General features: G+C 48.1%; 1 protein-coding gene across 1 annotated transcript in view; it reads right to left on the minus strand.

Annotated features, from left to right (window-relative positions):
• Positions 1–11,594, minus strand: part of ZBTB7C (zinc finger and BTB domain containing 7C) — a 120,346-nt gene extending 108,752 nt beyond the window's left edge. The window contains 2 exon segments of the mRNA XM_054177789.1: positions 11,299–11,321; positions 11,589–11,594. Of these exon segments, the coding sequence (XP_054033764.1) occupies positions 11,299–11,321; positions 11,589–11,594 (29 nt within the window).
• Positions 11,595–13,447: the final 1,853 nt, after the last annotated feature.

A 13,447-nucleotide genomic window follows, 5' to 3' on the forward strand; every position in this document is an offset into this window, starting at 1 on the left:
AGCACAACATGGCATGGGCCCCCTACTGCACAAACACAGGTACAAAATCATTCCTATGGAGAACAGGCAAATGAAATAAAGTAAATTTTTAAAATTAAATATAATAATAATAATAATAATAATAATAATAATAATAATAATAATAATAATAATAATAATAATAATAATAATAATAATAATATAGACTAGACTAGAATAGAATAGAATTAACCAGGTTGGAAAAGACATCAGAGATCATCAAGTCTTGTCCTAAACACCTCCAGGGATGGTGACTCCACCACCTCCCTGGGCAGCACATCCCAATGGCCAATCTCTCTTGCTGGGAAGAACTTCTTCCTCACCTCCAGCCTAAACCTCCCCTGGCACAGCTTGAGACTGTGTCCTCTTGTTCTGGTGATGCTTGCCTGGGAGAAGATACCAACCCCCACCTGGCTACAACCTCCCGTCAGGTAGTTGTACAGAGCAAGAAGGTCTCCCCTGAGCCTCCTCTTCTGCAGGCTAAGCAACCCCAGCTCCCTCAGCCTCTCCTCACAGGGCTGTGCTCCAGACCCTTCCCCAGCTTTTTTGCCCTTCTCTGGACACCTTCCAGCATCTCAACATCTTTCCTAAACTGAGGGGCCCAGAACTGGACACAGGACTCAAGGTGTGGCCTAACCACTGCTGAGCACAGGGCAGAATGACCTCCCTGCTCCTGCTGGCCACACTGTTCCTGATGCAGGCCAGGATGCCCTTGGCCTTCTTGGCCATCTGGGCACACTGCTGGCTCATGTTCAGCTGGATATCAACCAGTACCCCCAGGTCCCTTTCTGCCTGGCTGCTCTCCAGCCACTCTGACCCCAGCCTGCAGCACTGCATGGGGTTATCATATGAAGCAATAGTTGTGTTTATGGGATGTCTGAAAGCATCATAACAAACTGCATTACTTTCACTGATGAGGACTGGCACTGCTTGCCACCTGAAGCCCTCCTGAAACCAGCAGCTTCTGGCCCTTGAGTCCCTCTAAAAACTGAGGATCACTCCTCCAACACAAACTCATCCTTCAAGGTCTAGAAAGGTGTGAGGCTTATTTGCATAATAAATCACAAGGCAGAGGTACAGATTTCTTGCAGATTTCCCTTTCTTTCCTTTGAAGGGAATCTATTTATTGAGTGTATCAGCTCTTCTCCAGATAAATGTTGTTTGCAGTCAGTTCAGCTCAGGGAGATATGCATTCTTTTGCATGCCCATAATGAATTTTCACAGCTAGAGCCCTAATCCAGTCTAGTCATGGAGAGTTTATCAGTACCTCTTATTTTATTTCTGACAGTAAATGGGAATTGCTTTCCTTATCATTATCTAGAAACACCTGAGTGACTTTTGCTTCATATTTCCTATCCCACTGGAATTCAGGAGCCACTGTTATCTGATACTGTACAATTGTCACTCATGTTAGTTGCATTTTTATTTTAATTTGTGGGATTTATTGTCTTTTTTTCTTGTTGTTTTTTTAACTTTTAGGAGACTAGACTCTTAGATCTGAGTCCCTGCTTGTTCCCTACTATCCTACTGCCCACGTTTCTTAGGGTGATCTTTGAAATGGCAGGATCAGGGCTTGTCTTGTTTTCATCTGCCTGATGCCTTCCCTCAGGAAAGAATTAGAATAGAATAGAATAGAATAGAATAGAATAGAATAGAATAGAATAGACCAGGTTGGAAAAGACCTTTGAGATCATGGAGTCCAACCTATCACCCAACACCATCTAATCAACTAAACCATGGCACCAAGTGCCTCATCCAGGCTCTTCTTAAACACCTCCAGTGATGGTGACTCCACCACCTCCCCCAGCAGCACATCCCAATGGCCAATCTCTCTTGCTGGGAAGAACTTCTTCCTAACATCCAGCCTGAACCTCCCCTGGCACAGCTTGAGACTGTGTCCTCTTGTTCTGCTGCTGGTTGCCTGGCAGAAGAGACCAACTCCCACCTGGCTACAACCTCCCTTCAGGGCATTGTAGACAGCAAGAAGGTCTGCCCTGAGCCGCCTCCTCTCCAGGCTAAGCAACCCCAGCTCCCTCAGCCTCTCCTCACAGGGCTGTGCTCCAGACCCCTCCCCAGCTTTGTTGCCCTTCTCTGGACACCTTCCAGCAACTCAACATCTTCCCTAAACTGAGTGTCCCAGAACTGGACACAGGACTCAAGGTGTGGCCTAACCACTGCTGAGTATAGGGGCAGAATGACCTCCCTGTTCCTGCTGGCCACATTATTCCTGATGCAGGCCAGGGTGCCACTGGCCTTCTTGGCCACCTGGGCACACTTCTGGCTCATGTTCAACTGGATGTCAACCAGTACCCCCAGGTCCCTTTCTGCCTGGCCACTCTCCAGCCACTCTGACCCCAGCCTGTAGCTCTGCATGGGGTTGTTGTGGCCAATGTGTAGAACCTGGCACTTGGATGTGTTCCATCTCATGCTCTTGGACTCAGCCCATCTGTCCAGCCTGGCAGGGTCCCTCTTCAGAGCTCTCCTACCCTCTAACAGATCAACTCCTGCCCACAGCTTGGTGTGATCTGCAAATTTACTGATGATGGACTCAATCCCCTCATCCAGATCATTCAAACACTGGGCTTGCCCCTGTCCATCCTCTATCCATCCCAGCTCCATCCACTGGGGAAGTGCAAAACTACACAACAAGAAGCAGAGATTAGCCCTAACACCATGTTTAAAAGGAAACCAACCCTGGAAAGCAGTGGTCGCTGATGTGATTGCTAGAGCTGCTGCAACCATTGAGCAGGTTCATAGCTCTGAGCTCTGGGCAAGTGAACCTGCTGTTGCTGGAAAGCCATGAGAAGACCTATAAATCCTATAGATAACACTGTGATAGATCAGCAGTGGCAAGACATTAACCTTCACTCTTGAGGAGACACTCAAATGATAACACCTGTAGCCATGCCACTCCAGAGTTATCAGTCTTGTCACTGGTGAAGATAAATCTGTCTGACCTAAACCATCATCCTACACCCCTCTGGCTTCCTCACTCAAAATCCTTGTAGATACCAGCAGGGATCAGGAAAATCACACCTAATTGAGTGTGTGTAACAAGACTCACATGGAAAACATTTCCTTCCAGCATGTTAAAGCAGTTCTGCAGAGCAGGGGGAAAACACAGGAGGCTTGAAGGCCAGTTTGCAGGGATAGTGCTACATGTCAGTGACAACTGTGAAAGGACAAAAAACAGCTACTGAAACCTCAAGAATCTGTCAAGCACAGGAAAATGTAAGTTAATTAAAGACACTTAAATAAATACATCTGGGACAGGGGCGTGGGACACAGGGAGGGGAATGAAGTGATATTAAAAGCTCAAACACATGGTGAATTCCAGACAGGAGGCAAGGAAACCTGTGCAGCTGAATTCAGATAATACTCACCCCCCAGAGCTGTGTGGAAGATGTGAAGCAAGATCTCCTCCCCACTAAGGCTATGCCTTCCCATGAGGCACCACATCTTCAGGTCAAGGGAGGTGATGCTCCCCCTCTACTCCACTCTGGTGAGACCCCACATGGAGCACTGTGTCCAGTTCTGGAGACCCTATAACAGGAAGGATCTGGAGGTGCTGGAATGTGTCCAGAGAAGGGCTACAAGGATGAGCAGAGGGCTGGAGCACCTCTCCTGTGAGGACAGACTGAGGGAGTTGGGGTTGTTCAGTCTGGAGAGGAGAAGGCTCCAAGGAGACCTAATTGTGGCCTTCCAGTATCTGAAGGGGGTTACAAGAAAGCTGGGGAGGGACTTTTGAGGGTGTCAGGGAGTGATAGGACTGGGGGGAATGGAGCAAAACTAGAAATGGATAGATTCAGATTGGATGTTGGGAAGAAGTTCTTCCCCATGAGGCCAGGAGGGAAGATATAAACTCTTTCACGTGGTACCCTGAGGTCCCTTCCAACCCTAACAATTCTATTATTCTATGATTTCTCTGGCCCCCATGGGAATGCCCAGGCTCAGCAGATGTGTCCCTCTGCTGGAAACCACCTGTGAGGCTCCACCAACACTCTTCTAAATGAAGCAGTGCTGGCTTGGGATTATGAATTCATTTTTTCTTGCCTTCCTAACATCTCCTCTTCTGTCCCTACCACACTACTCAGCTGAAATGAGAATTGTGGCAAGGCATCTGTTTGGATAAAAGAGTGAGTATGTACACCCACCTCAAACACACCCACAGAATCAACATTACCTCCACCTTCAGCCCTGGTCCTCCTCTGAGTACAGCCTCCCCTGATCCTTCAGAGCTGACTTGCCTCCTACTACACTCAAAAGGTGAGTACAGGTTACTTACACCAGGCCCAGCTGGCATAAAGGCAAAAAGAGAAGGACTTCAATAAGGTCTGTGCAAACAGCACAGTAGGTTTGATTTTAGATGTCTTGAAGCTCAACAAGACAAGGAGCTTGAAAGCTGCTTTGAGTTGCTTCAAGACATAACCCTTCTACTTATGCCCTCTATAGCTAGCTGAAAGGAGGTTGTAGTGAGGTGGGTTTTAGTCTCTTCTCCCAAGGAAAAAGTGGTAGGACAAGAAGAAATAGCCTCAAGTTGCACCAGGGAAGCTTTAGTTTGGGCTCTAGGACAAATTTCTTCACTGAAAGGGTAGTCAAGCCCTGTAATAGGGCTGCCCAGGGAAGTGGTGGAGTCACCATTCCTGGAGATACTTAAAAGATGTGTAGATGTGGTCATGAGATGTGGTGTGATTGGCAGTGCTGGGTTAATGGTTGAACATAATGATCTTAAAGGTGTTTTCCAACTTCAATTAGCTTATGATTCTATGATTCTAATTTTCTTTGACCTTATGTCTCCACAAGATTTTATTTTTGCTGTAATCATATCCCAAGGGAAAATAGAATCTTGAGTCTTTCTATATTCCTTGAAGCATTAACTCAGAAGCAGTACCTAACTACCTACACAATATTGGATCATCATGTATAACCTGTCTCTGCTACCACTGCCACTCCACCACCCCTTGGAGACACCCCTGCTTGGAGGGCAGTGCTGGTCAGCCTCAGCGTGAGACAGACAGGAAGGGAAACAGCAAAGCCGCCTGCACACTATCAGCCCCCTGCTGCAGGATGACAGCATATGAAACTGCTGCCCATGAGAGGAAGCCTTGCCATGACATCAGCCCAACCCAGCTGGAGTGCAGGCAGCACAGAAACAGATGAAGGAGTGCAAAGACTGCACGCTTCCAGCACATCTCCATTTGCTTCCCATCTTCCCTTCTCTGCTGAGATGGAGGAAATGCAACAAACCCAACACCAACCCATCACAGAATCATAGAGTTGTTAGGGTTGGAAGGGACCTCAAGAATCATCCAGTTCCAACCCTCCTGATAAGGGCAGGACACCTCACACTAGATCAGGCTCCTCAGAGCCACATCCAGCCTGGCCTTAAAAACCTCCAGGGAGGAGGCTTCCACCACCTCCCTGGGCAACCTGTGCCAGTCTCTCACCACCCTCATGGCATAATTTCTTCCTAACACCTTCATTTCTCTTTTTATTCCATCCCCCCTTTGTCCTATCATTTTCTGACACCCTAAAATGTCCCTCTGCTAGAATCTGGTTATATTGGTCAGCAGGGATCTGGTGTAGCTAAGGAACCAGGTTGCATAGGTCTGAACTCTCCTTCCTCAAGCTCATCTTCCAAACCCAAACAAGGCTTTTCTGCAGATCTTCCATTCCAACCCTGGGTAAGATTAACTCATCACAAATGCTCATGGTTCTGTAGACATCTTTACAGCCTGGGCTCTCCAAATGCAGCCCAGTAGCACACCACCCACTCTCCCTGCCTGCAGCTCTGGGCTGGCAGCCAAGCCGCCCCCCCCCCGCCTATACCCCCAACCCCTTCCCTCCCCAGGACTACTTCCTAAACACAGCCCAGCTGTGAGCCCCACCCACCTGGGCTGTCAGATTTGTGCAGTCCCTTTAGGGTGGGGTTGGTACATTTATTTCCTCTTAAAAAAAAAAAAGGAAAAAAGAAAAAAGAAAAGAAGTAAAATTGATGCAATTAATCTTTTCCTCTCCTTGCAATGGGCAAGAAAAGTCCCTGGCACAGAAATGGTTTCAGGACCAAGAGATCTGCTCATGCAGCTGCACCACTGCTCTTCTGGCTTAGCTAAAATTAAAAAGCTGAAGTTGTCTGTGGGCCTTTATGAATCTGTCCTGGAGACCACAAGATTAGAGGACCAGATGGAGACCTGGGAGGCCAAAGTCTATTCCCAGCTGTGCCAAGGGATTCTCATGTAAGTCACAATAGTTTCTCAACTTCTGCTTCCCTCAAGATAAAAGAAGGACAGAGAAACTGAGCCCATTAGAGTATAGACCTACACATGAAGTACCTGCAAGTCCATTGGACAAGGTAGTCCAGAGGCAGGACCAGACACTGACATTGCTGCACTCCTAGGAGGACAAAGTATCTCATGAAGGCTGTGCTTTTGAAGGCCAGAGCATGGGGAGGCTTTCCCAGTCCTTCAGGCCAAGCTCACTGTCCATCTAAGAGGGATCTCATGAGGAGCAGATCCACAGGTAAAGGTAGGGTCTTCTGTGCAGTATTAAGAAGGTAAGACCAATCCCATCTTACAGACTCTCCTGGGTGCCTCAAGCCACTGTGTCCTTCCAAACCAGTTCCCATTGACCCTGCATCACCCCACCATGCCCAGCCAAGACTGCTGACAGACTGCTGCTAGACAGACACACAGTGAGTGGGCACATCTCAGCTACAGATACAGAAGTATCAGGACAACAGAGGAATCAAAACCAGGTATTCACAGAATGGTTCAGGCTGGAAGTAACTTCTAAAAGTAATCTAGTCCAAGCCCTCCCTACAACGAGCAGAGATGTCTTCAACTAGATCAGTTTGCTCAGAGCCTTACCCATTCTGACCTGGAATGTTGTCAAGGATGGGGCATTCACCACCTCTCTGGGCAACCTATGCTGTATTTTGCCACTCTCATTGTAAAAATGTCCTTCTTTCTGCCTAGTCTAAATCTCCCCTCCTTTCATTTAAGGCATTACCCCTTTTCCTTTCACCCTACCCAAAATAATTTACCTTTCCTATTATAAGCCCCCTTTTAAGTAATGAAAAGCCAGCAGGTCTTGCCTGGTCATCTCCAGTGTCCTCCAAACTTTAGCTAGATCTTTAAGAGCACTGAAAAAATCAGGATAGCACAGGATAACTCCAGCATCCCGGACACCATCCCCTCTCCGACCATGAGCAGGTCCTCCTCCGTTGACTACGCCAGCTATTGTTGGGCACATAAAGACCACTCCACCACCCTGCAGTCAGCATGCAGCTCATTACTCTGCAAAGTGCTTTGAAATGCTCTGAATACGAAAGGTGCTCCATCAGACCAAATTCAGCTCCCTTTGCTATTACAATACAGTGCATTTCTTTTGTCTGTACCTTTTGATGGTGCCCAATTGTTCTCCTCAGTCAGTATTTCAGAGTCATTAGTCAGAATTAGTAAAGTTCCTGCTGCTGGACTTTTCCAAGGCTCTGTTCTTGGGCTACAAAGGGTTGATGAGGAGTTGCCCTGCTTTCACTGAGCTGGAGGCACGGTGGGGAGCTTTTCGGGGGGAGCATGCAGTCTGCTTGACTCCACTCTCCTCCTTGCAGGCACGGGGAAATGAACGTGATGAAAAGATGCTGTGGGTGGTCACAGCAGGATTGGTGCTTCCTGGCCAGGAGGGAAGCTATAAACTCTTTCACGTGGTACCTCAGGTGGGACAATGTGAACATCTTCACCCAGTCATGTCATCTAGGCAGCACATCCCCCAGAGTTCAGGATTCTCATCCAGAAATCCCCCACTCCCTATTGCAAGGTACCAGCATGGAATAATTCACCATTAGCTGGCCACCTCTGTGGTGAAAACACCTGGATGTGCCTCACCATGTCACTCATGTTGGGCCTTTCAGACTGTATCAGCTCCTTTAGCAGCTTGTCTTCTTTCATGGTGGATTGTACTTCCAGTCCCTAAGAATTTCTTTGAGAATCATAGAATCAATAAGGTTGGAAAAGACCTCAGAGATCATCAAGTCCAACCTGTCACCCAACACTTCATGACTAACTAAACCATGGCTTCAAGTGTCACATCCAATCCCCTCTTGAACACCTCCAGGGATGGGGACTCCACCACCTCCCTGGGCAGCACATTCCAATGGCCAACAACTCTTTCCGAGAAGAACTTTCTCCTCACCTCCAGCCTAAACTTCCCCTGGCACAGCTTGAGACTGTGTCCTCTTGTTCAGGTGCTGGTTGCCTCCCACAGATCATCCCACATAAAATTAGCCACAGCATTTCCATTGCAGCACAGCCAAACGCCGGCAGCCCACACTACTCACCTTGCATTTTTTAAAGCAACACAATACAATAAAACAGCCTTCCTGGATTCCAGCCTAATCTAACAGCAACTTTATGGCTTCTAATTTTAGCACTAATCTTCCTTTGCTATGGCTGTGTGATTTCTAATTATTTTATCCCCAAGCCTTGCTCTGATGGATAGTTGAACCTTTCCCAATGGCGAGTGACTTGTAAAGTGCCTTTTAAAAATATGCTGAACGTTTCAGGGTCATTCCCAGTTCCTACACAAATAATGCTCTCATATATGGTTTCACTGGGGAAATATAATTATTATTATTATTGTTATTGTTATAATTATTAAAATAATACTAAAAGCAATACAATCTAGAAATGAGAGCTCTACTTCTTAGAACGACCCCAGCCTGCCTCCTGCACACGCCACATTTTCTTTCAGAAGTTGTTAAAGAGCATGAATCCGTTATCCAGATACAGATCTCTTAATAATTCAGTGCCTCTGGCTTGGAATCACTCCCAGAACATTTTGCCTTCATCTATCCATATTTTCAGGTTACAACACATCGAAGAGCAATTGGCCATGCTAGAACCTCAGGGGAACTTTGGTGAGCGACGGCACAAAGCAGCAGCAGAGATGCATTTGCCTTGATGCACACCAAGAGTATTACCCATCCAACTCTTCTGGATTTGTAGCAGCTGAAGACACCATGCAAGGCCTTAGGATGAGCATCCAGCCCTGGCTCCTCAACAGGCACATGTTTTCTTTCCATCCCTGCTCACCTGAAGCCACCTCTTCATCCTCCTAATTGCTGCTGACCTAGATCAAATCTGGATCTGATAATGTTAAATTTGCATGAAAGCTTTGTAAGGAGAACATGTTGCTTGCAGAAAGTTTCCAGATGCTGAGGAAGGCAGCTGCCTGCCTGCCCAGCTCTGCCATCAGAATTTAGAATTTAGAATTAACCAGGTTGGAAGAGACCTTTGAGATCATCAAGTCGAACCTATCATCCAACACCACCTAATCAACTAAACCATGGCACCAAGTGTCTCATCCAGGCTCTTCCTAAACACCTCCAGGGATGGTGACTCCACCACCCCCCTGGGCAGCACATTCCAATGGCCAATCTCTCTTGCTGAGAAGAACTTCTTCCTAACATCCAGCCTAAACCTCCCCTGGCACAGCTTGAGACTGTGTCCTCTTGTTCCGCTGCTGGTTGCCTGGGAGAAAAGACCAACCCCCACCTGGCTATAACCTCCCTCAGGTAGTTGTAGACAGCAAGAAGGTCTCCCCTGAGCCTTCTCTTCTCCAGGCTGAACAACCCCAGCTCCCTCAGCCTCTCCTCACAGGGCTGTGCTCCAGACCTCTCCCCAGCCTTGTTGCCCTTCTCTGGACACGTTCAAGTGTCTCGATGTCCTTCTTAAACTGAGGGGCCCAGAACTGGACAGAGGACTCAAGGTGTGGCCTAACCAGTGCTGAGTACAGGGCAGAATGACTTCCTTGCTCCTGCTGGCCACACTGTTCCTGATGCAGGCCAGGATGCCACTGACTCTCCTGGCTACCTGGGCACACTGCTGGCTCGTGTTCAGCTGGCTGTCCACCAGATATCACTCCATAGCTCTGATGGTGAACATGTTTCTTCTGTCTCATTCTCCATTTTCCTCTCATTCAGTTTTTCCATCCATGTGTCTTCTCTCCTCCACTGGGAATCTGAGCTTACCTCCCCACCACACACCACAATATTGAAGACAGAAGAGTGTGTGGGGTTTTAATTGCCCACACAATGCCGTGCACAGACTATTTAAAATGAAGACTGTCAAAGCAGGAAACAACCCAGTCAAAGTCTTCATGCCTGTGTCCTGAAAATGCCACCATAGAGAGCTGCAAGGGATGGAGAATGGCCCTCTGTTCCCACACAGAGCGAGGATGCTCTGGGAGAGCAGCCAGCGGCGCACAATCTGCCCTCACACCACACGGTTCTTGAGAGCTGGGCTTTAACTTCTGCTGAAACCAGTGGGAAGCTGGTTATTATTAACTGATTTATTAGGGGGAAAAGCCTGACAAAGGGGGTTAAAAGTTGTTGACCAATACTTTTATCAGCATAAAGCATTTCATGAAGAAAATCCTCTCACGCAGGAAGCCAACGCTACAGGAAATCCTTCATCCTTAGTGTTTCAGAGTAACATCCAGAGCATCCTGCTGGCTTCCTTCATATTCCTCTTAAAACTCACCCCTGAGATCCTCACTTCTCATACTCACGCTGGCCTTGCTGGGCTCAAAAAGAAAAGCTATTTTTCTGCAGAAAATAGTTGCTGGATTTATTTTTAAAAGCAGGCTCCTGCAGCTGCAGGTTTCAAGTCCCCCTTAAAAGCCTGACCTGAACCAGCATCCTTGCCAACAAATATTGATATTTCAAGCCTTTGATTGTGTCTGATGGGAGTGCAAACTTCTTTTTCATCCACCCCTCCTCAACCCCTCCCTCCCCCACTTTATTCCATTTGTTCTTACAGCTTTCTGCAAGTTAACTTCAGGAAAAACTCCCAAGCAGATGAACTGGTGACCATTGCCAGAATGGTGATCCAGCAATTCAGGTTGCCCAGAAAGTTAAAAGCCCTATCCCTGGAAACATTCCAGATGACACTGAACAGGGCTCTGAGCAACCTGATCTAGTTAAAGATATTCCTCACTGAAGGGGGGGTTGGAGAAGATGACTCTTCAAAGGTTTCTTCCAGCTCGAAACATTCTATGACTCTATGATTCCCCCTGCCCTGGAAACAAAGGAGATGTGCTGTTTTGGTATTGAGAAACAGTGGTTATTGTTGTAGTGTCAAGACAACTGATCTACACAGTGACAACCTTCAGGTGGGGGAAAAAAAATCCACAGATTCAACAAGAAATGTCATTTCAGGTGGTCTGCATAGTCCAGAACATCAGACTTCACCCATCATCCAAGCAGAGAATTGAAATCATTACCTGAGGCCTGATCCTGAAAGGTGCTGAGTGCAGTCAAGTGGTCTTCACTCCCAGAGAGTTCAGTATCTCAGAGGCTCTCAGCAGGGTCAGACTTGGAGCCTGGGCAAAGCAAGGTAAGTTGGTCTTAGTCAGGTCTTTTGTGAAGAAAAAAAAAATCAAAAACACACCTGTGCAACCTCTAATCTTTTAAAAGTCCATCCCCAGCTCCACGTGCTGGCCCCACACTCCTGTGTGAGGAGCTAATGCAGAGGTCACACAGAGCATGGCTGGAGAGATGCTCTCCAACCCACCGGCATTCTCTGCAGACCAGGGATGGATGCCTGCAGCGCACAGGGCAGAAACTGCACCAGGATGGCTCACAGGCTCACAGGATGTCAGGGGTTGGAAGGGACTCAAAGAGATCATCAAGTCCAACCTCCCCTGCCAGAGCAGGACCGTACAATCTAGCTCAGGTCACACAGGAACACATCCAGACAGGCCTTGAAAGTCTCCAGAGGAGACTCCACAGCCTCTCTGGGCAGCCTGCTCCAGTGCTCTGTGACCCTCACAGTGAAGAAGTTCCCTCTTGTGTTGAGGTGGAACCTCCTGTGCTGCAGCTTACATCCATTGCTCCTTATCCTGTCGCAGGGAGCAAGTGAGCAGAGCCTGCCACCTCCCTCCTGAGCCTCAGCCCTCAGATATTTGTAAACATTTATTAAATCCCCTCTCAGTCTTCTCTTTTCCGGACTAGACAGCCCCAGGGCCCTCAGCCTCTCCTCACCAGGCAGTGCTCCAGGCCCCTAATCATCCTCACTGCCCTCCACTGGACCTCTCAGCAGATCTCTGTCCCTCCTGAATTGGGGAGCCCAAAACTGAACACAGTACTCAAGATGAGATCTCACCAAGGCAGAGTAGAGGGGGAGGAGAACCTCCCTTGATCTGCAGGACACTCTTCTTATTACACGCCAGGATCCCATTGGCCTTCTTGGCCACCAGGGCACATTGCTGTCCCATGGAATCATAGAATCAACAAGGTTGGAAAAGACCTCAGAGATCATCAAGTCCAACCTGTCATCCAACACCTCATGACTACTAAACCATGGCTCCAAGTGCTACATTCAATCCCCTCTTGAACACCTCCAGTGATAGCGACTCCACCACCTCCCTGGGCAGCACATTCCAATGGCTAGCAACTCTCTCAGTGAAGAACTTTCTCCTCACCTCCAGCCTAAACTTCCCCTGGCACAGCCTGAGACTGTGTCCTCTTGTTCAGGTGCTGGTTGCCTGGGAGAAGAGACCAGCCCCCACCTAGCTACAACCTCCCTTCAGGGAGTTGTTAGTATCAGTCCCCATCCAGGAACATCCAAAGCACGATCCTCAGGAGCCCTGCTTTATCCAAACCAGCACAGGGGAATATGCACACTCTTGACACTGTGCTGGAGCCAATACACCTTTCTGGCAGGGGACATGCTCCAGGGTTGCCTTGACAAGTCTATGGGAAGTGATAAAGACGGAGATGAGAGTTTTCCAGGTTTCCAGGGAGGAAGCCTAGGAACACCCTTCCATGTTCCTGGCTGGCTGGCAGTGACATGTGGCATGCCAGCCCCGGGTAGGCCCTGCTATGCCAAGGGCAGGGTGAAGGGAGAGAAAAGGATGATGGTGACAGGGTGCTGGCACTTTACTCCACAAGGCCTTTTGTTTTGGGAGGTCCCCTGAGATGGCTTGGCTCAGAGTGGCCAAGTCCTCCTTCTTCTTCCCCTATAAGGGGAACGTATGAGGGGAGGAAAACAATGCTCTCGCCTCGGTTGCCTAATGGGGGAACAAAAGCACAGTGATCCCTTCCAAAAATGTCTTTTGAGGAATGGATGACTGAGCCCCAAGGCCCACTATTTCTGGTTGATTTAATTCTGGATGAACTCCAGCCTGGCAGCATCATTCTGTCCTTCCTCCAGGCACAACCAACCCAGAGCTACATGGATTATACAGTGATTACACAGATCCCAAACTTAGTCAGAGATTTAACATCCAACACCTTGTAGAGGTGATAAAAACAAAGGTGAGGTTCCTCCACAAGGCCCTACCACAAGCAAGCTTCTGCCATGGGGTGGAGAGGATAAGGGAGCATCATCCACCTACAGCCACGGTCCAGCAGCACGTGCTCAGCAGGAAG

This window comes from Dryobates pubescens, chromosome Z (genome assembly GCF_014839835.1).
Source record: "Dryobates pubescens isolate bDryPub1 chromosome Z, bDryPub1.pri, whole genome shotgun sequence".
In the NCBI taxonomy this organism is placed as follows: Eukaryota; Metazoa; Chordata; class Aves; order Piciformes; family Picidae; genus Dryobates; species Dryobates pubescens.